Source organism: Lupinus angustifolius, chromosome LG09, assembly GCF_001865875.1.
Source record: "Lupinus angustifolius cultivar Tanjil chromosome LG09, LupAngTanjil_v1.0, whole genome shotgun sequence".
Lineage (NCBI taxonomy): Eukaryota > Viridiplantae > Streptophyta > Magnoliopsida > Fabales > Fabaceae > Lupinus > Lupinus angustifolius.
Window position 1 is genome coordinate 5,454,043 of NC_032017.1, and position 27,358 is coordinate 5,481,400.

At 31.3% G+C, this 27,358-nt stretch overlaps 4 protein-coding genes and 1 pseudogene across 6 annotated transcripts; 4 read left to right on the plus strand and 1 right to left on the minus strand.

Moving 5' to 3' along the window:
- On the plus strand, nucleotides 300-2,825 carry LOC109356557 (BTB/POZ domain-containing protein At3g05675). Of its 3 annotated transcripts, XM_019599937.1 has the most exons (4): nucleotides 335-464; nucleotides 714-783; nucleotides 1,341-2,673; nucleotides 2,707-2,825. In XM_019599937.1, the coding sequence occupies exons 2-3, from the start codon at nucleotides 781-783 to the stop codon at nucleotides 2,649-2,651; spliced, it is 1,314 nt and encodes a 437-aa protein (XP_019455482.1). In that variant the 5' UTR covers nucleotides 335-464; nucleotides 714-780; the 3' UTR covers nucleotides 2,652-2,673; nucleotides 2,707-2,825. The 3 variants fall into 3 exon arrangements, with proteins under 3 accessions (XP_019455483.1, XP_019455482.1, XP_019455481.1); XM_019599938.1 differs by having other exon boundaries at nucleotides 300-430; nucleotides 1,341-2,825; XM_019599936.1 differs by having other exon boundaries at nucleotides 1,341-2,825.
- LOC109356476 lies at nucleotides 3,602-4,306 on the minus strand (annotated as a pseudogene).
- Nucleotides 7,439-8,627, plus strand: LOC109355965. Its single transcript, XM_019599270.1, has one exon. It carries the CDS (start codon nucleotides 7,622-7,624, stop codon nucleotides 8,312-8,314), a length of 693 nt encoding a protein of 230 aa, XP_019454815.1. The 5' UTR covers nucleotides 7,439-7,621; the 3' UTR covers nucleotides 8,315-8,627.
- Nucleotides 13,225-14,013, plus strand: LOC109356173. The gene has a single exon (XM_019599510.1). The coding sequence runs from the start codon at nucleotides 13,225-13,227 to the stop codon at nucleotides 14,011-14,013; it is 789 nt and encodes a 262-aa protein (XP_019455055.1).
- LOC109356174 lies at nucleotides 16,926-17,714 on the plus strand. Its single transcript, XM_019599511.1, has one exon. It carries the CDS (start codon nucleotides 16,926-16,928, stop codon nucleotides 17,712-17,714), a length of 789 nt encoding a protein of 262 aa, XP_019455056.1.

A 27,358-nucleotide genomic window follows, 5' to 3' on the forward strand; every position in this document is an offset into this window, starting at 1 on the left:
GACGATGATCATTTGTTTTTAAACGATGTCTCATTCTCTATTCCAAACCAGTTATATATTGACACATGAATAAAAAAAATATTTTTAAAAATAATAAATAATAAAAAATAAAATTTTGATTAACTTCAAGCAATGAATGAAACACAATTTAAGACAAATAATCTGTTGAGTTAACTACCTACACATAATAAGTATCCATGACAAGTTGGCAAGTTGTTGGGAGAGAAAGAAAACACTATTGCAACGATGCGTTTCAACTCTATAACCATAGCCAATAGGATATTACATTCATATGAATGTGTCACTTCACTTTCCTTCATCTTTGTTCTTCACCTCACCCTCAAGTTTTCACCTTTCTACACTCATAACCCTCTATCTATAAGAATTAACACACCACATTGAAACGGTGCCGTTTTAAGGATCCAAAGTGGTATCTTTAATTTCTCCGAACTTTTTTTGTTTTGGTACTATGTTTTTGTTCTTTTTGCTTCTACCCATTTACTTAAATGCTGTCTATTGTTTCAAAGTTTTGTTTTTTTATCATGGGTTCTTCCTCAAATCTACTTCTCATATATGGAATATGAAATTGACCATTTGCTTAATGTTTATTGTTAACTATTCCTGTGTTCTTTATAATTGCTGCAAGATCCAATTTCTGATTTGGGTTTAAGCTACTTTGGACCAAACTCTAATTGTTGTTTTTATAATTGCAGATACTATTATGTGTACAAATTTTGCTACTTTGTGATAGTGGTTTTGGTTTCAGTGGAGGCTCAGGTTATGGTAAGTTTGTTTTTCATCATTTTCCAAACCTTCTCTTTTACCTTGTCAATCAAATTTCAATTATATGATCTTATAAAGTTTTTATTAGCTTCTATATGCTTTTGTTACATTATTTATGTACAATGGCAGCAATGAGGTTTGAAACTATGATACCTCTCATCACTAGTCCAGGCTACTGTCTCATAGTAGTTTATGCTTTACTTTAGGGGCAAGTCTAGAAAATGTCGGGAGGAACGAAAATCTGTCTGAGAATTCATTGCTTCGACTCAGCGAATACATTGCCGACCCTAACTAGTGGGGTTAAGGCTTGGTTGTTGTTATTGTTTTTCTGAAATAATAATAGTTTACTCCAACTTCGGAAATCACTTGAATGTCATTAAGTTTCTTATATGACTACAAACCTATAAGTAAATGATTGTGATGCTAAACTATTTCAAGCTGGAGACAGAGTAGATTGCACGACACGGCAAGATTAATAATAGCAGACTTCAGCTCTTCCATATTTCAATTATTGAATCTTGAATGTGTGGTGTCTGAGCCTCTCCTTTTTCTTTCAGAATAAAGAAGAAAATACTACATGCGTGATTGGTGACCGATCGACTAGTGATGTTGTCGTCAGGCTACGCACACAGGAAGGTCGAGATGATTGGCTATACTGTCATTCAGAGATTTTGGTAAAAAAGTGCAAGTACTTTGCTGACAGGCTGTCTGAGAACTGGCCGACATGTCAAATCCTTGATTCGCGCAACTGTGTTGATGTTTATTGCCAAGAATTGGATTTTGATTACCATGTAAACCTTATACGCCTTCTCTACGTTGTCATAGATGGTTCAGTTGATGATTTGTGGCATGGTGTCAGGAATGCTCTTGGCATTCTCCAAGTGGCGGTTGAGCTAGGATGCCCACAAATTATTACTGCATGTGTGAACTACTTGGAAGCGGCCACATGGGAAGAGGCGGAGGAGGAGGAGATATTGAAAATTGTACCTCGGTTGGGATTACAAGCCGAGCCTGTCCTTGCTAGACTTCAACCAGTTAACCAGTCAGCTATCGTAAACATCTTTGTCTCGGCCATCCGGTTTGCTACATCATCCCCTCCAGCATCGATGAGTGATCTTAAGTCTTCGACACAGGAGCAACTTGAGTACATGATAACCGAAGATGATGATGCCCCTTTATTGACAGCCGATGACAACATAAAGCACGAGGTTAAAGAATGTGTGAACAGACTATTTTCCAGGTTTAACAACTCGTTAATAGTTTTGTCCTGTGATTCGACAGAACCACTTTCCGATGCTGAGAATATTCAGTTGTTTCGATCCTATTTGACTGACGTGTCATGGATTTGTCAGATATTGAGCAAGTTAGAAATAATGAGAGAACTTGTCGAGTACTGGTTCGATGCATCGGAAAAAATTGTCAAGGTGCTTGAGCAAGGAAGTTCTACAATTGAAGTCATTGAGATAAAGTTGCGAGCCATCGAGGTGTTCTCAAAGGTTTTAGAAGCAATTGGGTATGGTACTGTTATACTGCCAACCGCAAATCGGCTTCAGATTATGAAAGTGTGGCTTCCATTTGTGAGGGTTACAAAACCTTTGATTGATTCCGCTACATTCAACTCCGAGAATGCTATGACGCTTAAAATCGATGGCGAATTATGGCAATCCCTAGAGTCGAGTTTTGTTTCGATCATTCTTGCATTGCCATCTGGGGATCAGGCCGAGGTTTTAACTGAATGGTTAGGAAATGAGTATATTAAGTATCCAGACTTAACTGAAGCATTTGAAGTATGGTGTTATAGGTCTAAGGTTGCTAGAAGAAGATTATCATTGATAGAAGATGAACATGCTATGACAAACTCAATTTGATGCTTTCACAAATTCAGTTTCTCTCTATAAGATTGCTAATCCAAGATTCATATCCTAGTTAAGGCTGTTAGAAGAAAACAACTTCTCTCTTTTTTGCATGAAAATGGAAATTTTTGTAGCAGGGAACTAAATTTAATGATATCCATTCTCATCCATTTAGTGTAAATTGTGTTATAGAGATTGTAAAACATTGTATTTCTAACTTTAAACTGCAGAGAATGTAGTTTTGAAATGACTGATTTCAGAGTTAGCAAAATGGTGAATGATGATGCATAATTGATGTTATATATTAATGGTTTGTTTGCGAGTTGATTTTTAAAGGATAATGAAATAATTGGAAAGAATTGAGAATCGTGAAATATAGTTATGAAATGACTTTGACTTATTTCCTTTTGCTTGGTATTACTGATTATATATTGATTTAGCTGTTTGCCAATATGATTGAACAAAGCTACATATATATATATATATAGTTATTTTATAGTGAAATTTATTTCACAATTTGAAATAGATATAGATAGTGTTATACTAAATAAACATGCTAAAAGTACTAACTCTATAATCTTACACTACTTGGTATATGCATGCAAATACAAATATTCTATAACATCAAATAAGATGATTTATCTGATATTGGTATCTTATACCAAATTAAACTTTGACATTAACCCATGTATCCCACCTTCAGAATTTGCAAAAATAATATACAAGCTCAACCATATACTCTCAAATCCCCTAAGCTTTCTATCTAGGAACACAAATGGTTCCATGCATGGTATAAACACAAAAGTAAAATCCATTCTTTCTATACACTACATTTTCCATTACTCCCCAAAAAGTGTGTGCTAGTGTGCGGTTTGTTACAACATTTGAGAACATAGATCTGTTGTCTTGTGTTCTGGTTCATATATTAGTTCGCTCAATAATAATAAAGCAAAAACAACAGTATATGGGACAAGATCCGGGATAGCAGATCTGTGTTCCACCTTTCCCCACCCTACAATGTCTTATTTAGGCCACAAAATCTGGTAACAATTGTGCTGCAAACCTCTTTGGGTTTTAATGTTGATACTCTCATGAGAATGGGAAGTGTTTATGACACCAAACTCATTTTCTTCACTAATATCGATGCTTCTTCCAAGTTGAATGTTTTGGTTTTGGAGAAATGTTTGATATGTTCCTGGTATTGAGTCAAGACCAAGAAGTGAAACACCATTACTTTGAAACCTTGGTGTGAATTGTTCTTCATCAAACCTACCAATATCACCAATAGGGTATTCTCCAAAACCACCATTGTAGTTTGTTTTGTTTCTCATAAAAGAGTACTCATCACCAAATTTCATTGAGAGTTTTTCATTGGGCTTGATATCCATGTTTATAGAAGGAACATTATTTGGTGCATGCATAATTTCATGGTTGTTCCTTGGTTTCTTAGGACTTCCTTGTTGTTTAAGATTGAAGCTTTTAGGTTCAGTTTTAGTTGCATGACCTTTGTCTTGTAGGACTATCTTTTTCATATAAGGATCATCTTCATTGTTCTTGCTTGATTTGTCCTTAGAATCATTATGTTCATCTCTTTCATCTCTTCTATGTACATTTCTTCCACCATTGGCTTCCAAAGCCTAACTCTACCATTTATAAACCAATTTGAGACCTGTCACAATTTGGTAGAGAATTGGTTTAAATAAATAAGAGGATTACTTTATAACTAGTAAATACAAACATCCATAAACTATTTTCTCTTAAACAAATATGAATTAGTTGGAGAATTAAAGGGATATGACACACTACTTGAAACAAAAAAAATGGTGATTGTGGACCGGCTCTAATATCTTGTTATACATTTTTTTTTGTACTGTCAAGGATATCCCCTCACTTTTGAATAAAGAATTAATCCATTTCGGAGTACATGGTTGCTTTTCCTAAGTATCGCTATCATGAATCGAACATTTCATCTTTCAGTCATTCTGGGGATCGAGTGGTACCTTACATCATTAAACCAACGCTTTGTTGGTATCTCTTGTCACATGTGTCATAAGATAAAGATATCATTAGAAGCGGCACAAGTGCCCTCTCGTTACAAAGTGGCACCAAAACAGTAACCATTACAAAACCTAGTATAAAATGTCACTAGATCGATAGGATAATCAAAAGGTAAATTGTTTAATTTCTGTGAGTAATATTTGTTGAGAAACGCAGTCATACAACCCAAAAAAGGATTAACTCCTTGTCCATAGGATAAAGGGATACCCTTAGTAATATACAAAAAAAATCAACTCACTATATATGTTTCAAATAAATAAGATAGGTTGACTAACTCAAGTATAAGTTCGTTAGGAGATATTACTATATAGGCAAAGTCATTATAAGTGATGAGATAATAAGAAATTATAACAAAAGATAAAATAATAAGATAAACATAAATGAAGATAAATTCAAGTTCAATTATATGTAGAAATATAAAAATATCTTAATATGTTATGTTTTCTATGGTTTTTATAATACTTGCTTTAATAGAGAAAATCTCAACCCGTATAAATTATATCTTAAAGTTTATAATAATAACATAATGCTCAAACAAATTTAGCATAGTTAGATACTTATCTAAACTCAACCTCAATTTAGGAGTAAAGATTAGCTCCTATAGTATAGACCAAATAGCCGCAAACAAAATTCCACAGCATCACAAACAATTGTAGTGGCTCTTCTTGCACGGAAACATTAAAGTTTATTTTGACCCAACTAGTATAGGAGTTACCAATTTCTCTTTATTACCGGATAGGGAAGTGCATAAAAATAGAGGGGGAAAATTCTATGATGATGTAATATGATGATGTTTTTAATCTTAAATATAAAATCAAAATCAATAACTTGTTTCTCTATTATTGGAGAATATTATTTTCCTAGTTTATGAAGTCTACTTTGTCCACATCCCCAATAATTTTAGTGGTGAATTGAGTCACAATGAAATCACCCATTTGCATGATTGTTTAGAGCATTAGTAATGGTCTATTCCACAAATGAACATTCTGAAAACAAGGTACTATTAGGAGCTTCACCTTCTCCTTTCCACTCCCCTAATCCCAAAACAACTTCAAACTCAACCTTGAACCTCCTTCCCCTCTCTTATTCAATATCTATGCGTGATGATAAAAGATTTTTTACACTATAATAAGATTATGCTAGAATATACTATCATAATATTAATTTAAATATAATTATATAATACTAATATATAATTATTAGTATATTATATATAAATATTAAATTATTAATACATTTTAATGTATGTAACTATCAAGACTAAAACAGAACATATTTAAAAAGTTAATATTTATACAAGACAATATAAGAGTTTTGTAATTTTTTTGGTACTACCAATAATATTTTCTTATTTTTTGGTAAGAACTTAATATCTTTTGGGATTCGTGACTTTCTTTCACAAGAATCAAATCATTGACATTTTGATTGTTATATGATCTTAGTGTACCTTTCACCACTAGATCAACGTCTTATTCAATAATAGTTTCTTAATTATCAATACATCATTAATTAGTTTATCAACGACTTAGATAAAAGTAAACAAATAAATGATATAATCACATTGTAAAAAACATTTCATAAATATTAATTTTTTTAATATATGACGTTTTATTGTTTTAGTGTTGACATATAAATACATTATATATATATATATATTATAAATTAATATTATATAATTATATTTAAAATATCTAAATTGATATTATAGTAATATATTAAAGCATAATTTCATTATTATTAATGACGTTCATGAGCAATTGGTATTAGTGTGATGGTTAAGGGTGAGATTGATGGATCTATGCTTACTTCCTAATATTTTCATAAAGATATTCACCTTCAAATCTCAATTCTTAACACACCGACCAATACCGAAATTAAATCCAAAGGTATTATGTGTACATTTCTTGTGAACTATTTGGTGTTAGTGAGGAAAATGTTCAAGAGGTGATTATATGGAGTAAACATTGTTTTAGTTAGTTCATCAAATTGTAAGCACATAATATGTTGCTGACCTCTTCATTTTATTATGTTTGTTCTTGAGAATTATAAGTTCATTCCATTGGTGTTTTAAATTGCACTACCCAATTATGATTGTGGTCGGTAGCAATATTGCAGTTTTGGATTGTGGCCACAATTATTATTATATTGGCCGCATTTTCCTGTAAATGCAAAAATGCATCTTAAATGTAGCTGTGAGCACAATTTAAAATGTTGATGCTATTAACCGTTATTCAAGTGTGTTAGATAAGACAATTGTAACTTATAAGTTAATCAATTAATTTGTTTGATTAAAAATAAAATACATGTTGGTATATTGGTGTTTCGTCAATATTTTCGAGGGTATCTTGAAATATATTTTATTATTTTGAGTTAATATAACAAACCATTATTTTAAATTCAATTTTTATGATTAAATAAGAGCAAAATAGATCAGTCAATTAGGTTAGGTAAAGTTAAGTCTATTTTATTTTCTATTATATATATATATATATATTATATAATAGGTTGAATAATTTCTCTATAATTTACTTCGTATAATTCATTAAATGATTCATTCAATTAATAAATACATATTTCTTTTCTTACTCTTTGATTTAGAATAATATAACACATACTTGCTATGTTTCCTTTTAAGGAAAATAAAAGTATATGTCATAAAAAGGTCTCTACTCTACTCTTTTTAATTTTGTTATTATTATTAACACTAGCCTTCTCTTTCATGTTCCAAAACGACATTAACATGACTCGTTTGGCATACTTGAGTCCCAAGTGAACAAACTGATCCAGTTTCCATTAATACCCCTACCGCCTCATTCTAATTACCAAACTACCCCTAACACATCAATTCTTTATCTATATTTATTTACCAATTCATCCATAAAACCCTCTGTTCCTAATTCCCTAACTGATCTTCTCATCGGAGCAAAATGGTTGACGGCGGAGGCGCTACCTTCTCCGTCGTCTATTTCGACGGCGAAACGGAAACTAACGTCGGTGATATCACCGTCGATTCCTCCTTCAATTTCAACAATTTTCTTTCCTTCTTGAGCCACAAGATCGGTATCTCACCGCATCAGTTCTCTGTTTACTTAGCCTCCTTCGGTTCCAACCGGAAAATTCCAATCACCGCAAAAGTCAACTTCGCCGCCATAGTCCGCAACACCGCCGGCGCCACCGCCTCATCGTTCTTCTTCGTCAAGCGATCCAAACGCCCCAAGAGGAACAAGATTCGCAGCAACAAAGCTTCAACGAAACACGATAACATCAACAACCTCCACCCGCCGTCTAACGTCGTGCTACTGCGGCGGAACTCCGCCGTGCCTTTTGCAATGTCTCCGCTTCTGAGTCGCGCCGAGTACGAGAATCGCATGATGGATTTACATATGCAAACGGAACGGTACCTAACGACTATGCGAATCGGCAATTTACGCTTCGAAAGAGAAACACCGTACGCCGCCGCCGCCGCAGCCTCCGGCGAAGGCAGAGTTGTGACCTGCGAAGAGTGTTCAACGGCAACCGACGGTGGTTTTCATCAGTGCGTGTTTGACACGGTGACGTTTAATTTCAGGTCACCGGCTGGACCGGTAGCCCGTCCCGTCAAAGGAACCGGGTATGAGTAACGTTTTAAATTTTATCGGTTATCTTTGAAGGCTTTTCTAGAAACTGAAAAGGAAAATTGATTCGGTGTGGTGTGGTATACGATAACAATAGTATGGTATATCAAGTAATTTACCAATACCACTTTTTTGACATTAATAATTAATTCATTATTATTAGGTAACTATAGGGTATAGGTTATACATATTGCATAGTAATGGTGTTAAGACCATTTTGCCCCCTTTGGGGAATGGGGGTAGTTTAGGAAGTTTCTTTTTGTTGGAAAACTTGGTGGTGATTTTATTGTAGTTGAAAACAGAAAAGAAGGGTTTGTTTTATGAGGGATGTGAATAGAATTATAGGAGTGATGTTGAAAGTTGAAACTGTTTTGCTATCCAATAGTGCACTGTTTTTTTTATACAGTTTTTTCGGTCCACACTTCTTTGCACGTTTCATTGATTTTATTTTCTTGTTGAACTAGTCATGAATGCAATAAATTGTTATTTTTGTTAGTCTAATTCCTGTAATTCTGTATTGAATGAATGTCCAATGGTGACAAATGTCTAATTACATTATAAGCTACTTGTGCCAGACTCTGATATATATATAATGAGTATGGGTAAAAGTTTTTTACATTATTAGTGTATATCATTCATCATTCATATATATTTTGTGTTTATTCTTCTATAACCACTTAAAATCTGTCTTTCTCTATGTTTATGCATACATATTATTTTTATAAATAATATTGAATAGTAAAAAAATTGTTTTATATTACAGCTTACTTGAAGAAGTTTACCTACTCTAGTGGTAGTTTTATAGGTTTATAAGTTGGTAGTTTTAAAAAGTACATAGCTAGTAAGTTTAGAATCACGGAACTTTAGGAAAATTTATGATTTATTTTTATGTAGATTGATTATAGTTTAAATAATGTAATTAGAATTAAAAATTAGTTAGTTTAGTGTTAATTAGAATTTCTCTAAGTTAGAGAAATTAGTCTTATCCGGTGAGGATGTAGCACTTTGACTAGAGCTCATAAACCAGGTGACTTGTAGAAGTCTAAGATATATATTTTAGTACTTTGGGGAGTTATTTTCTTAGTTGGTACTTCTCATTAATAAGGGACAAAAAAAGATTCTATAGTCAGTTTGTTAGCTACATTACTTACAAGTCAATTGTTTGAGTGTTTAGATTATAATCTATGAATCAAGATCGTCTGTCTCATTTTATGTTCACATTTGTATTCTTATCCAATTAGAAATTGACACTTGATTAAAAAGAAAAGTTAAAAATACGTAAATTAATATTTTTATATTACTTGTTAGTATTTGATTAGTTAGGGACATGAATAGATGATTTTTCAGGGACATTAGATCTTTGATCATCATTTACACTCCCCAGTCCTCTATGTGTAGTGCATATTCGGATATCTTGCCAGGCAAGAAACCTATCCATGCACCATTCAAAAGCATGGAAGGTCAACACATATGTACATTGTAGTCTTCATCTAAAGTGCCTTTAGTCCTAAATTATCATTTGATATTGTAGTATGTTAATGAGTGAGTAGTGACAGAGAATGTTATGTGAGTAATTGAATCGTAATATCAAGATAAAAGACTTACTTTACTAGTTCAATTCTATTAGATTTCAACGAGTTTAGTTGATTTTTCTAAACCAGTGTCATTTATGAAAAAAATTAAAATTATAGCTTTTGAGGAGACTTTCATGATGATGGATTTGAGTAAATTTCCCTTTTCCTTGAATTTGTGTACCTTTTGGTTCATAATTTTACTATAGATTTGAATCTTTTTCTAAAGATAAACTTTCAGATAAAACATGATTTTGATAAAATGTCAAGACATAGAAATAATTATGTATTAGGCATCCCTATAGTTTCTAAAGTTCTAAAGATTGGGCATTTTGGAAACGCAAGAAATTGAATGTCACTAACTCAAGTGTCGATGAGTGCCAAGAGTTAAGCTTAGTTGATTGGCTTCGGTCCTGCTTACCCTTTTCACAAGTTTGTATGTCAATGTGAAGGATAGAAGTGAAACATGGAGATTATGATGTTGTTTTATGTTGAAATTATCTGATTCTTCACTTGGTTGGGAGAACATTATGGTTAAAGATGAAGTAGTTCTCCATGTCAATTGGAACTCTGTGTTAAACTGGGGTGATCTATGACGGGAGTACATTTGTTGTCCTAAATTATCATATCTGATTGTTTGAAAAAATTATTGAAGTTAAAATTCCAATTATTAAATATTTTTCTGATCAATCGTATCTCTTAGTACATGCAGAGCCATAAAACAGTTGGATAGTAGATATAGACCCATCTATGACACCCCTTGAAAATATCATGATTGGTGAGGGGATCATAACTAATCATAGAGATTGGAATTATTTGATAACGCGTGATGCCTAACATTTATTTGGAGAAAAGGCTTCTCACCCAACTATATGGTGGCCAACGTGAAAATAATTCAAATTAGGAAGTGTTAATTATTTAAAAATTAATATTGTACTTGTATCTATTCATTAAAGTTTTTATGAAATTAGAATATGTTCTAAAAACTAAGGTGACCTTACCCTTATAAAATAATTCAACTCATATTATATATTTTTGCTAATGAACTCTTATATTAAAAGAATTCAAGGAATCTCTCTTCCAATAGTTGTGAGCATGTAATGTCTCTAAAAAAAAAGTAAAATTTTATTTATAAGACAATAAGAAATTCTTTCAATGATATTAAATTGTTAAGTTTTTTTATAATAAATTGTATGATCTTTATATATATATATATTTAAGTTTAACGATCCTTTGAAATTAGTGATATTTTATAAAAACTTACAAAAATATTGAAAAATATAAACTAGCAACATGTCACAAGGAAAGCCGATACAAATTTTGGTAGGTCCAATTAGAGTATTTAGCAATAGTCATGAAAATTATTTCAAGCTTAAACTCTACGTAAGACTCATAGTCACATTACATTTAAGATCGAAGCTACGGATACCCTAATACCCCAAGTAAGCCCATATTCATTGCTATTCATTTCTTGGAAATACATGATAGATGTAGATGGTTAAACCGTATCTTGGGAGAGGAAACTCTACCAATTGGAAACTCTAATTTTCATTCAACTCAATATTACAATGACAAGATACATATCCTACTAAATAGAAAACATGTTCACTAAAATATTAAGTTTTGTTTGGGATTTGTGAGAAGAAAAAAAAAGGTATCAAAGGATCATGAATGGGAAGGAAGAGAAGAGGAAAGGAAGTCGAGAGTATGAAATTTAGATAATAAAGGTAAATTAATGATAATGTTAGAATGTTTTTTATTTTCTTTTAAAATGCTTAACAATGAGAAATAAATAATATATAATTATATAATATTACTAGAAATATTTAGGTATTTTACATCTTATCTATAAATAACCTAAAATTGAGGGACTATAAAAATAGATACATGACGGGATCGAAGGGTTGAGAAATCCTCCAAAACTTTTCCTTTTCTATTATCCAACTCCCAAATAAAAAGGTGGTTTTTCAAAGTCATCAATTCTTTTCTTCGTAAAACAAAGCCTAATATACTCTAGACTTTTTTTTCTACATATTCTTCAATCTGGATAAACTTCGTTAACTCGAATCTTGCTTTTTAATTTCTTTAGTCCACCAAATCTTAGCAATGTTTATTGGTTATGGGATCTCTTCTTAGAATCGATTCTCATCATGGAGTCTTGCCCCAAGCTTGGGGATGGAATCGTTCAAGTCCATGGATAGAATCATTGGAAGTTTATCTGTATAGAAGAAGTTTTTTCCTAGTGGTAAATTAGGACATAGAGTTAGAGCTAAGCTATCACAATATAGAATCACTATGGTGTTAAATTATTGAATATGCAACTTACAGCATTTTGTGACTGTTTCTATGAGAAAAATGATGAATTGCTTCTTTGTGTGTGTTGCTTGAGCGGGACCAATTTGTTCTTAAGTTTTGTTAAGGTGAATATGATTAGATTCGTGAAATTTTATGATTTTTTGATAATTAATAATCAATTAGAGACATATATCATTGTTATGTATAGTGTTGAATTTGTATCTTTAGATTGAATGAATAATCTTTTATAAAAATAGGCTGAAAGTGAGAAATACATTGTTTATCTATTAATTTATATTCTTTTAAAGTTAACGTAGTTTTTATTTATTCCCACAACAATTATAAAATGTGTTTTTTTGATATGAAGATTGTAAAAAATAGGGTATATAATCAAATGAGATACGCATGAATGGATGACAGCTTAATAACTTATATTGATATGGAAATGTTCAATAATATTGAAAATGAGTTTATTAGTCATGAATTTTAAAAGATGAACCTATATACTGTAAGTGAGTTATGAGTTATGAGTTTTGTATAGTTAAATTTTATGATTTTAACATATATATTTTCATATTTTTATATGACAAAATTTATTATTTTAATTTATAATTTATATTGCTCCTCATTCTCGGGTCTAGATTCGTCATATATCAAACATTCACTCTAATTTTTATAATTAGATACCAAGTCATAGTTTGAAAAGGAAATAGAAACATCACACCAGGATCATAATCTGTTCTCAAACAAACTGAAAAAGATTGTCAAAGAAATCCAATTCATTTCACTTTGACGTTCTTCATTTGTGTTGATTCAGTTAATTTGTTGTGGTAACAGAAAATACTTACATGTTTCCCTATTATCATGTAATTGTGTTTGTATCACCTACGATCTTCACGCATTGTTTCCCTATTATTATGTAATTGTGTTTGTATTTCATTGATCTCATCTATTAAAAAGGTCATCACATAATCAATTATTTTTCTCTTCTAAGAAATTAAGAATCTTGGAAGTAACCCTAATGTGGAAATAGACAAGAAATTAATCATCATGGATGCATCCTGCGACGAAAGTAGACAATCAAATTGGGATGTTCCCCCACCACGACAACCACCGCAGGCAGCGGGTTACCACCATCAAGGTTATCAAACAAAACCAGTACACGTCACTGCATTCTCGAACAAACATCACGAGGCTCTCGAATTCGATTATGTTTATCACGCTGCGATCCCTGAGAAGAGAAAAATCAACTTCATCATGAAGGTTTTGTATGTAGTTTCTGTTGGCTTCATCATTTTGTTTGTTATAGCAGCAATGACACTAAATCCCAAAACCCCTATTTATCACGTTAATGACCTTAGGGTTATGAACTTCAGCCTAAACCCAACCCTAAAAGGAAACTGGTACACCAATATCACAGTTTACAACCCTAACCCTGGAAGATTTGGTCATTTTCATGATTTCAAGCTTGATATAATGCACAATGATGAGGTAATAGCAGGGGTTTCTTCAGAAGGTTTTGAAGTTGAAAAGAATAAACATCAATTGCTTGAGGTGAACTTCACAACAGAAAGTGAAATTGTGAAAGCATTGAAGAACCCTAAGATGAAATTGGATGAACTAAAGAAAGAACATGAGAGTTTACATGTAATGGTGGATATAAAGATAACTCCTGTACCTGTGTTCATGTCTAACATGAAGACATATATAGAAGGTTTGGCAGTAGCTTATTGCCCAGGTTTGAGGATTGTGTTTCAAAAAAACAATATTAGTGAAGGTCATTTGAACATTGATTGCCAACCTAACTTTTGCAGAATAATGATTCTTAAACAAGAATAGTGTTGTTTACACTTTACACACTAATATTTTAGGTTAATTTATAGTTGCCAACACCTTTTATGTTAACCTTTCATAAAGGTTATATTTGGGTATATATTGCTGTCCCACAAATTGTGTTAATGCATATATTATCAATTATATATAATTGATTAAAAAATAATTAATTATTAATTTTTTTAATTTAAATATTTTTTTAACCAATCATGACGACTAGTATATATAATGGTACAACTTGTGGAAAAGTATATGTACTTCCCTATTTAGGTGCCGTAGCTTCTTTCCAATTTGTGTAATTTATTTAATTTAAATTCAATTTTCATTGTTTTGTAATATTTTAAATATTTTTATTACAATCATTTATTTAAATAGTTTTCAAGTAAATTCTCACTCTTAATAAGAAATAATTTGGCCTTATACAAAGCTGTTCCAAAACTGATAGTAGGATAAAGATGATCGGCCCAAATGATATCTTATTTCATATCTCGAACTAATTAGATTTTGACAAGTAATATAAAAATGTTAGATTTTGTTTTTAAAAGTTATCTATTTATTTATATAATAACATCTAATTGATTTAGGACAAGAAATAAGACACTCTTATGAATAATTGATTTCTATCCCTAATAGTGAGGACTAAGATCGTTACTAAAATTGGTTTTATTTTTTCCAACAAAGTTTTCTTCTAATACACACAAAAAATAGGGAACTTGTGACATAATGTTTAAGGAATCTTTTAATCTATTAAACGCTGATCGTGTACTCGGAATAATAAGAATTTGGTAAAGTATACAATCGGCTACTGTACATAACATATGCATAATTAATTATTTAGTTTCTAAGTATGGGAGATAGACGACCCACAAATCTAAAAGGGATTAGTTCATTGAATATATTGACCCGACCTTCTAATAGGTTTATTTATGATGTTGTTTGGCTCATACAGAAGAAACTAAGAATGCCTTATTGGAATCTAGATAATTTCTAACTTTTGTGGGAGTTTCATAAGAGAGAATGGAGTAGATAAAGAAAATATAAATGAATAAGCTCATAAACATAATATTATGATTCTACTTTTGACTTATTGGTTATAGATGGATACCCAAATGTGCTTCATCATGATACTTAGAAAGTAATGGAGACAATTTGTTATACAAATAATTTTTTTTTATTTCCCATAAGTATTCTTGTATTGGAGGCAATCACGTCATGTCTGAGACAGGAATATCTATAGGTATGTGGAGTTAACTCTCGCAGTGAATATTTTTTCTATCTACAAGACTCAAATCCAAGACTTTGCTTAAGGGGAATCAACCATGTACCACTAAACCAACACACGTTGGTGTTATAAAGATAACTGAATCCCAATGTCAAATTAATTACATTTAAATATGTTTTTGATTCTGAAAAATTACTAATTAATAATTTCCTATTTTTATGGTTTGGACGTTTATAACCTAAAATTTTGCCTTTAGTCTTAGTGATGATTGTTAAAGTCGTTAGCTGATTTCAGTTTGTTAGTTGTTAATATTGTTTTCGTTAATCGATTAAGAGTTTAATTAATAGATTAACTAGTTAGTTATCAATTATGCATTGGCGTATATAAATGGTGATTCCCTTATTCCTTGTGACCAAAATCTTGCTTTTTAATTTCTTTAGTCCACCAAATCTTAGCAATGTTTATTGGTTATGGGATCTCTTCTTAGAATCGATTCTCATCATGGAGTCTTGCCCCAAGCTTGGGGATGGAATCGTTCAAGTCCATGGATAGAATCATTGGAAGTTTATCTGTATAGAAGAAGTTTTTTCCTAGTGGTAAATTAGGACATAGAGTTAGAGCTAAGCTATCACAATATAGAATCACTATGGTGTTAAATTATTGAATATGCAACTTACAGCATTTTGTGACTGTTTCTATGAGAAAAATGATGAATTGCTTCTTTGTGTGTGTTGCTTGAGCGGGACCAATTTGTTCTTAAGTTTTGTTAAGGTGAATATGATTAGATTCGTGAAATTTTATGATTTTTTGATAATTAATAATCAATTAGAGACATATATCATTGTTATGTATAGTGTTGAATTTGTATCTTTAGATTGAATGAATAATCTTTTATAAAAATAGGCTGAAAGTGAGAAATACATTGTTTATCTATTAATTTATATTCTTTTAAAGTTAACGTAGTTTTTATTTATTCCCACAACAATTATAAAATGTGTTTTTTTGATATGAAGATTGTAAAAAATAGGGTATATAATCAAATGAGATACGCATGAATGGATGACAGCTTAATAACTTATATTGATATGGAAATGTTCAATAATATTGAAAATGAGTTTATTAGTCATGAATTTTAAAAGATGAACCTATATACTGTAAGTGAGTTATGAGTTATGAGTTTTGTATAGTTAAATTTTATGATTTTAACATATATATTTTCATATTTTTATATGACAAAATTTATTATTTTAATTTATAATTTATATTGCTCCTCATTCTCGGGTCTAGATTCGTCATATATCAAACATTCACTCTAATTTTTATAATTAGATACCAAGTCATAGTTTGAAAAGGAAATAGAAACATCACACCAGGATCATAATCTGTTCTCAAACAAACTGAAAAAGATTGTCAAAGAAATCCAATTCATTTCACTTTGACGTTCTTCATTTGTGTTGATTCAGTTAATTTGTTGTGGTAACAGAAAATACTTACATGTTTCCCTATTATCATGTAATTGTGTTTGTATCACCTACGATCTTCACGCATTGTTTCCCTATTATTATGTAATTGTGTTTGTATTTCATTGATCTCATCTATTAAAAAGGTCATCACATAATCAATTATTTTTCTCTTCTAAGAAATTAAGAATCTTGGAAGTAACCCTAATGTGGAAATAGACAAGAAATTAATCATCATGGATGCATCCTGCGACGAAAGTAGACAATCAAATTGGGATGTTCCCCCACCACGACAACCACCGCAGGCAGCGGGTTACCACCATCAAGGTTATCAAACAAAACCAGTACACGTCACTGCATTCTCGAACAAACATCACGAGGCTCTCGAATTCGATTATGTTTATCACGCTGCGATCCCTGAGAAGAGAAAAATCAACTTCATCATGAAGGTTTTGTATGTAGTTTCTGTTGGCTTCATCATTTTGTTTGTTATAGCAGCAATGACACTAAATCCCAAAACCCCTATTTATCACGTTAATGACCTTAGGGTTATGAACTTCAGCCTAAACCCAACCCTAAAAGGAAACTGGTACACCAATATCACAGTTTACAACCCTAACCCTGGAAGATTTGGTCATTTTCATGATTTCAAGCTTGATATAATGCACAATGATGAGGTAATAGCAGGGGTTTCTTCAGAAGGTTTTGAAGTTGAAAAGAATAAACATCAATTGCTTGAGGTGAACTTCACAACAGAAAGTGAAATTGTGAAAGCATTGAAGAACCCTAAGATGAAATTGGATGAACTAAAGAAAGAACATGAGAGTTTACATGTAATGGTGGATATAAAGATAACTCCTGTACCTGTGTTCATGTCTAACATGAAGACATATATAGAAGGTTTGGCAGTAGCTTATTGCCCAGGTTTGAGGATTGTGTTTCAAAAAAACAATATTAGTGAAGGTCATTTGAACATTGATTGCCAACCTAACTTTTGCAGAATAATGATTCTTAAACAAGAATAGTGTTGTTTACACTTTACACACTAATATTTTAGGTTAATTTATAGTTGCCAACACCTTTTATGTTAACCTTTCATAAAGGTTATATTTGGGTATATATTGCTGTCCCACAAATTGTGTTAATGCATATATTATCAATTATATATAATTGATTAAAAAATAATTAATTATTAATTTTTTTAATTTAAATATTTTTTTAACCAATCATGACGACTAGTATATATAATGGTACAACTTGTGGAAAAGTATATGTACTTCCCTATTTAGGTGCCGTAGCTTCTTTCCAATTTGTGTAATTTATTTAATTTAAATTCAATTTTCATTGTTTTGTAATATTTTAAATATTTTTATTACAATCATTTATTTAAATAGTTTTCAAGTAAATTCTCACTCTTAATAAGAAATAATTTGGCCTTATACAAAGCTGTTCCAAAACTGATAGTAGGATAAAGATGATCGGCCCAAATGATATCTTATTTCATATCTCGAACTAATTAGATTTTGACAAGTAATATAAAAATGTTAGATTTTGTTTTTAAAAGTTATCTATTTATTTATATAATAACATCTAATTGATTTAGGACAAGAAATAAGACACTCTTATGAATAATTGATTTCTATCCCTAATAGTGAGGACTAAGATCGTTACTAAAATTGGTTTTATTTTTTCCAACAAAGTTTTCTTCTAATACACACAAAAAATAGGGAACTTGTGACATAATGTTTAAGGAATCTTTTAATCTATTAAACGCTGATCGTGTACTCGGAATAATAAGAATTTGGTAAAGTATACAATCGGCTACTGTACATAACATATGCATAATTAATTATTTAGTTTCTAAGTATGGGAGATAGACGACCCACAAATCTAAAAGGGATTAGTTCATTGAATATATTGACCCGACCTTCTAATAGGTTTATTTATGATGTTGTTTGGCTCATACAGAAGAAACTAAGAATGCCTTATTGGAATCTAGATAATTTCTAACTTTTGTGGGAGTTTCATAAGAGAGAATGGAGTAGATAAAGAAAATATAAATGAATAAGCTCATAAACATAATATTATGATTCTACTTTTGACTTATTGGTTATAGATGGATACCCAAATGTGCTTCATCATGATACTTAGAAAGTAATGGAGACAATTTGTTATACAAATAATTTTTTTTTATTTCCCATAAGTATTCTTGTATTGGAGGCAATCACGTCATGTCTGAGACAGGAATATCTATAGGTATGTGGAGTTAACTCTCGCAGTGAATATTTTTTCTATCTACAAGACTCAAATCCAAGACTTTGCTTAAGGGGAATCAACCATGTACCACTAAACCAACACACGTTGGTGTTATAAAGATAACTGAATCCCAATGTCAAATTAATTACATTTAAATATGTTTTTGATTCTGAAAAATTACTAATTAATAATTTCCTATTTTTATGGTTTGGACGTTTATAACCTAAAATTTTGCCTTTAGTCTTAGTGATGATTGTTAAAGTCGTTAGCTGATTTCAGTTTGTTAGTTGTTAATATTGTTTTCGTTAATCGATTAAGAGTTTAATTAATAGATTAACTAGTTAGTTATCAATTATGCATTGGCGTATATAAATGGTGATTCCCTTATTCCTTGTGACCAAAATTCAATATAGAAAGTTTCTATTTTCTCATTTATGATTTTCTCTCATACTTCTTGATTCACCAAGAAGGCTTTTTCATATCTCCTGCTATTTTGAAGGCTTCAGCATATGTTTCTATTCATCTATTTTATCCATTAGTCAAAACTACTACACAAAATCTTCTTGCATCTCCGAGAGCTTGGAAGCAATCTTGCCAACCTTGATTGTGGTCATCATAAGAATGCAACTAATGGAATTTCCAAGAAGAATGCAACTAATGGAATTTCCAAGAAGAATGCAACTGCAATAGCAATATATGGAAATAATTAACAAACTCTATGGTGGTGTCCTAGAATTAAATTTACCTACATGCACTATTAGGAAGGCTTGTATGCTAAGAAATTTTCTAGCCCCAAAAGGAAGGGAACAATGCAAATCATCATGCATGCGCTGCTTGTAGGCATCAAAGGAGAAAGTGGAAAGAAGATTGTGTTCTTGCTCCTTATTTACCCATGGAAAAGACCCAATAGTGCCTTGCAGTGCACAAGGCTTTTGGGTTCAACAACATGACCAAGAATCCGAGATGCTTAGCAATCTTATTGAGCAAAAAGAAATGAAGCAGTTGAATCTTTCAAATGGGAAGCTATGATGTGGCAAGACTATCTTGATATCTTTGATTGATGATTATTCTTGAAGGAAATATGGACAGAACCCTATTAAACGTTCACCTCATCCAAGGGGTTACTACAAGTGCAATAGTGTTAAGGGTGTCCAGCACGAAAACATGTTCTACAATAAGCTGGCAAGATGCTTTCTTTTCTTATTCTTTATTATTTACCCTAAATTATTTCTCATTTTTTTATTACTATAGTTTATTTACCCCTCTCATTCATTAAACACACAACATAACATTATAGTGTGTAATTTTTCCTCATTGAAGCAACATATAAGGATCAAGATTAAGGATCATCTCATTTCTCTATTTCATCTGTTATGATTGGTGTGCTTCTGTCAAAAATATGAATAAGCTTTGGATGAAATTATTTTTGCCTATGGTGGTTAAGCGTCGTTGTTGCTTCTCATTATGATTTCAAGATTGGGAGATAAAGATCCCCTTACCAGCAAGAGGAGAGGAGGTAGTAGAGTATATCGTTGTATTCAACACAATCATTTCCAAGCTTGGACACATTCCAACTTGCGGGGTTGTTAAAACATTGTCGAGATAGTTAGTTGTTAGATAGTTGGTTGTTAGTTTTTCTGGTTTCATTATATAAATCATTGTATCCTTTTCTAATTTAATGAATGAGAAAGATTATACAAAAAATTTGATTCTCATTCTTTATTTTTCTCCTTCTTTCTCATTCATGCATTACTCTGCTATTTTAACAACGGTGCTACTAACACTCATATATGTGATCAGTATCGTATTAATTGATGATGTTGCCAATTTAAGACTGAAATTAAAATGATCAACTAAAGTTGAAACTAAAAACTAAGAGAATAAATAAGGGACTAAAATAAAAATTCCCAATAATTTTATTCAGGAAAATGAACTAATAATACGTGGATCATTCTAGCTTCTCTTTCATCTACGTTTTATCAAATATATATAATTCTATTGTTGAGGGAAAATAACAAAAGGAAACAACTAATAAAACAAATGCTCTTGAAACAAAAGTACTTTTCTTGTTGGTGCATATGTTCTAATTCTTTTTTTCAAATTGTAGATAAATATAAGTATTTATCTTCTATCAAGCTGGCCTCATCATTTTTTGTCTTCACTTAGAAGGTGTAGATGCTCTCAATGGATTGTTTACTAAGCATAATTTTCTCAAACTAAAAATCATTGGTTTTTGGACCCCAAAAAAATAAAATATTATTGTCCTTTTGACGAATTGAAAAGGTAATGTAAAAGCAAACGAAAGAAATCACGAGCTATTCATTTCATTATCCACTATTAGTTTCTTCCATTTTCTTTAGTTTGGAGTTTTCTCCCATTCAATGTTTTTTGCATATTACTCAACCTTCAAATTCAATACGTTACTCAATGCTTTTCTTTCTATTTTCTTATTTTCGTGTCTATTTTCACTTGGCATTAGATGCCAAGAAAAGTGAAGGTTAAAGGAAACCAATATATGAATATAACAAATTAGAAGGAAAAACTTGGGTACGTGACCTTTATGGGCAACTGGCAAATTCACTAATATGGTGCACGAAAATTTACGGTTTTAGTGTACATTTTTGAAAAATTATAAAACTAGTGTAATTTTTTTGAAATCGGTAATGATATTGCCGATTTCTATAATTTTTTTCTCTCACTCCCCCAAAAATCGGCACTAGGGGGAGTTTTATTAAAAAAAATTTTTTACATTCTCCCCCCTAAATCGTCAATGAGGAGATTTATATAAAATTTTTTTTGCTCCTCCCCCTCAACCGGCAATGGGGGGAGTATTTATTTTTTTTGTTTTTTATTTATTTATTTTCTCCTATCCCCTAAATTGACAATGGGGGAGTTTTTAATTTTTGCAACACTAATATTTTCAATTAAAATTTTAATGAAGAGCAAAAATATAATAATTTTTGCAACACTAACACTATTAAAATTTTAATTATTTAAAAATTTTAGTTGACAATATTAGTGTTGCAAAAATATTTCATTATTGTGTTCTGTTGTTAGAGTTAGGGTTGATAAAAATTATTATGTTGTGTGTTGTTAGGGTTAGTGTTTGAAAAAATAAACCCTACAACTAATAATACAACTCCCACAAATTAAAAAAAATCAAAAACTCCGCCATTGCTAATTTAGGGGATAGGAGAAAAAAAAAACAAAAACTCCCCCCTCATTGCCGATTTAGGGGGAGGAGCAAAAAAAAAATATATTATATAAATCCCCCCTTGACGCTTTAGGGGGGAGAATGTAAAAATAAATATTTTAATAAAATTCCTCCTAGTGCCGATTTTGGGGGGAGTGAGAGAAAAAAAAAGTATATAAATCGGCAATACCATTACTGATTTCAGAAAAATTACACTAGTTTTGTAATTTTTCAAAAAGGTGCACTAAAACCGTAAATTTTCGGTCAAAGTGTACCATATTGGTGAATTTGCCGGCAACAACTAGATAGGTGAGTTTTACCCGTTAATACATGCATATTATTATTCATTAAGATTATGTTTTCTAGTTGATTTTAGAATTTAATTGATAAAAAAGAAAGGCTAAGAACTATCAAGTGTACTTCTAAGATACTTTAAAAAATTTCAATTTTTCTTAATTTTTTTTGTGTTCAAAACTCAACTCATAAACATATCCTAAATAAGAAAAAAGAAAAAACTTTAGGATGTTGAGTTAAGTTAAAAACTTGCATCATTTCCGTAAAGATCTTTTAGGGCTATTTTTAAGTTCAAACTATCACCTAAACTAAATCTTCCTTTGGATTGAGAGAATATAGAGAGAAAGAAGATGAAGAGAGAGAATTATGAGAGAAAGTGGGGTTCCACAAAATTTATTTCTCTCCAAAGATGAAGAGAAAGATGAGAGAAAAATGTTATATTTTGTAAAATACCATAAAAAACCTTAACCTAAATTACTTGTCATACCTTATCATTGGTGGCAGTTTTTTCTTCTTCTCCTCCTCAGTGTTATCTCATTTATATTTCTGGATTTGGTACGTGGGATGCATAACTTTATTTCTTTCTTTCTTTGTTTGTGGATTTTCTTCTTCATTGTTATATATTACTGGATTTGCTACCTGATTATTTTTTCTTCTACATGGTAGTTGTTACTCATTATTATTTTTGTTGTGATATACTCACATTACAGAATGTATAATATTAATACATTACAACAATGAGTTAGTGGTTGGAGTACATTTTGGATCCACTTATGAAGACATTGTAGGTATTATATTATATACTACATTTTCTATATAAACTTGTAAAATGACTTTCTATGATATCATGAGAAGACTAAAAAATTATTAGCGGAGCAAAAATAATTTAATTATATATATATATATATATAATATGTTAAATAATTTTTAAATACAATTAAAGAAGTTTGAAAAATTATTAATGAAATCTAAAATAAATTTTGTATTATAATAGATACACTGGATTTTAGAATAATTAAAAATATAATAATATTTTTCCATTATTTTTTACTAAAGGGTACTTTTGTCTTTTACAACATAACACTATTTCTTATTCTCTTCTCTTTCTCTTTAATTTCTCTTCTACTAAACAATATGAAAATTCGCTCATTTTCTCATCTCTCTCTCTCTATTTTCACTCTCACATGTTTCTTTCTTCTCATTTTCTCTCCTAAACCAAACAAAGCATAAGAGTTCAAACCTAGGGTTGAGAACCAAATCCTGAATTTCAGTGCAAGTAGTACATGAATGCACACTTTTATGTTTTAAGATCACTACATCTCCTTTGACTATTATTTGTGGCCAATGGTTCTTTGTCCTGAAAAATATTGTCTTCCTATATCAAGCCAATCAAACTTCATAGAAAATAAACAATATTAATTTCTGTTATTATAATTTTTTTTTTACTTATTAAATGAAATCTTCTAATCAGGTGGGAACTCAAGTGAGATAGGAATGAGGATAAGTGATCCTCATCCTTATTCCCGACATTTTCTCTATTTCCCCTTTCAACTACATCTTCCATGATGGCATGTGATATGTACAAAGTAGAATCGTTATATATATATATCTACACCAGTAATGTAGATAAGTTGTTCCCAACAGTAAAAATAATTAGCATAACCTTGTTTTCTATTTCCCATTTCAACTACATCTTAATTCTGGTATAAGTAGCATAACCTTGTTAAAAAATGTTGGGTATTATTCTGAGTGTGAATAAAGAAATCTCACCTTAAGCAAAAATGGATGAGTTAAAGAGTATATAAGTAGATTAACTCATAGACCTAATGCCTTAAGGTTTTGGGTCAAGATATGGTGTCAAGTCCACTTCTATGCTTCTTTCACTTAGCCCATGGAGGAATGCTGTAACCCATGAATGAAGATCTCCCAACAAGTGGTATCAGAGCCGATGGTTCGACGGCTCAACGGAGTATTGAAGCGTAAGTGGTCGGTAGATCCATGAGGGATCCTTGTGTCGAAAGTCTTCCTGACGAGAGGTCAAAACGGCATGTTCTGTTGATGAAAGGATAAGCCAACAATGGTGCAAGTAAATAGAGAGCTGAGCTCTGGTGTATCTAATACTCGAAGAAGAACTCACACTTGAGGGGGAGATGTTGGGCATTCCAAGTGTGAATGAAGAAGTCCCACATTGAGCAAAAATGGATGAGTTAAAAAGCATATAAGTGGATGAACCCATAGACCTAATACCTTAAGGTTTTGGGTCAAGATGTGGTGTCAAGTCCACTTCTATGTTTCTTTCACTTAGCCCGTGGAGGAATATTGTAACCCATGGATGAAGATCTCCCAACAAGTGGTATCAGAGTCGATGGTTCGACGGCTCAATAGAGCATTGAAGCGTAAGTGGTCAGTAGATCCATTAGGGATCCTTGTGTCGAAAGTCATCCTGACGAGAGGTCAAAGCGGTGTGTTCCGTTGATGAAAGGATAAGCCAACGACAGGTAAATAGAGAGTTGAAGGAGAACTCACATTGAGTTGAATGAAGAAGTCTATACTTCTTTCACTTAGCCCATAAAAAAATATTGTAACTCATGGATAAGATCTCCTAACAAAAAAATTAGTAATAATCAAGTATTATGAACATTTTAAGTGGTTTCACGCGCACCCACCATGAAAAGGCTAATAAAAGTAAGATTGTGAGGCTTTTTTTGTTAATATGTGGTGACTAATAAATAACAAAATAAATAGTGAAAAATAATGTTACCTGAAAAGTAAAAACGAATGCAAAATTAAATTGAAAAGCTCACAGGTTTATAATTGAAATTCCGGGAGAAGATCTTTAATCTAGATTTAGGAGAAGAAGTGGTTGATACTGAAATTAATCACGGTGTCTAGTTTTTACACCAACCACATAGATTAATAATATAATATCAACCACATTTAACAAACATAAGTGTAAAAACTAAAACATCATCACAATTGGGTTTTGAGAAGCCCTTATGTAGTCACCTCAAAATGTTTTAATGCATTGATATCTATCTATCATCAAGATATAAAATTGACCGGGAAGAAGAGAGTACGTAAATTTTAGAGTTATAAACTAAGTGATTAATACAATAATATTGATATATGCACAAAAATAAAATAATAATGATCTCATATTCGATATTAACTAAATGCATGAACTTTAACTTTTCATTACTATTGATCTACCATTATCTTTATGCAATGGTCAATTTTACTAATATAAAATTGAAGGGTAATTGTAAAAAAAATACATGGTAATTACTTGTAAAAACATAAAATATAAAAAGTTTCCATGTACTTTCCCTTTTTTTATTTAGAAATCTTTCATCCATATCATCTTATCTATGCCAGTCGTTACACTTAATTATATGTAGTATACTCAATTATTTATGAGGAAAAATCTTTATACTTATAATGTATGAGTTTATATACTGTAACTATAATATATATATATATATTTAATTATTATTAATTTTTTTTAAAATAATCTAAATGAATAGTGATTAATATAGTAAGTGTTATAAATCTTTATATTAGTAATGTTTTGTATTGACATGTTATCAAATTACTAGTAATGTTTAATAATTGAAACAAAGTATTATATGCAACAAAATTAAACCTTGACTTAAAATGCTCACATCTACTCCTATATGTCTCTTTGTAATTATGATTTATGATTAATTTAGGAATATAACGCTACCTTTTGTTGACGTAACAATCATAAAAGTTAATGAAATGAATGTCATTATTAAAATAGTGTAATATTTATGTATTAATCTATATTATTTATTATTCATTTATATTATTTTTAACTAAAAAATTAATAATGATTAAAAATGAACAATAAAATATGTGGTATATAAAATTCTTATATCATCAGATACATTTAATCCAACTGGGACATGTACATTATTTTTAGGGATGACAACGGGCACGGGCAGACACGGGTAGTAGCTACCCGCTACCCATTTTAAAATAGAAGAGTAATACTCATACCTGCTCGTACCCGTACGTGTACCCGTGTGCGTGTATTCGCGGATATTTCTGGGTACTCTCGACTACAATGGATACCCACGGGTTTCCTCTATTATAAATAAATTTTTAGGGAATGCTGTAACCCATGAATGAAGATCTCCCAACAAGTGGTATCAGAGCCGATGGTTCGACGGCTCAACGGAGTATTGAAGCGTAAGTGGTCGGTAGATCCATGAGGGATCCTTGTGTCGAAAGTCTTCCTGACGAGAGGTCAAAACGGCATGTTCTGTTGATGAAAGGATAAGCCAACAATGGTGCAAGTAAATAGAGAGCTGAGCTCTGGTGTATCTAATACTCGAAGAAGAACTCACACTTGAGGGGGAGATGTTGGGCATTCCAAGTGTGAATGAAGAAGTCCCACATTGAGCAAAAATGGATGAGTTAAAAAGCATATAAGTGGATGAACCCATAGACCTAATACCTTAAGGTTTTGGGTCAAGATGTGGTGTCAAGTCCACTTCTATGTTTCTTTCACTTAGCCCGTGGAGGAATATTGTAACCCATGGATGAAGATCTCCCAACAAGTGGTATCAGAGTCGATGGTTCGACGGCTCAATAGAGCATTGAAGCGTAAGTGGTCAGTAGATCCATTAGGGATCCTTGTGTCGAAAGTCATCCTGACGAGAGGTCAAAGCGGTGTGTTCCGTTGATGAAAGGATAAGCCAACGACAGGTAAATAGAGAGTTGAAGGAGAACTCACATTGAGTTGAATGAAGAAGTCTATACTTCTTTCACTTAGCCCATAAAAAAATATTGTAACTCATGGATAAGATCTCCTAACAAAAAAATTAGTAATAATCAAGTATTATGAACATTTTAAGTGGTTTCACGCGCACCCACCATGAAAAGGCTAATAAAAGTAAGATT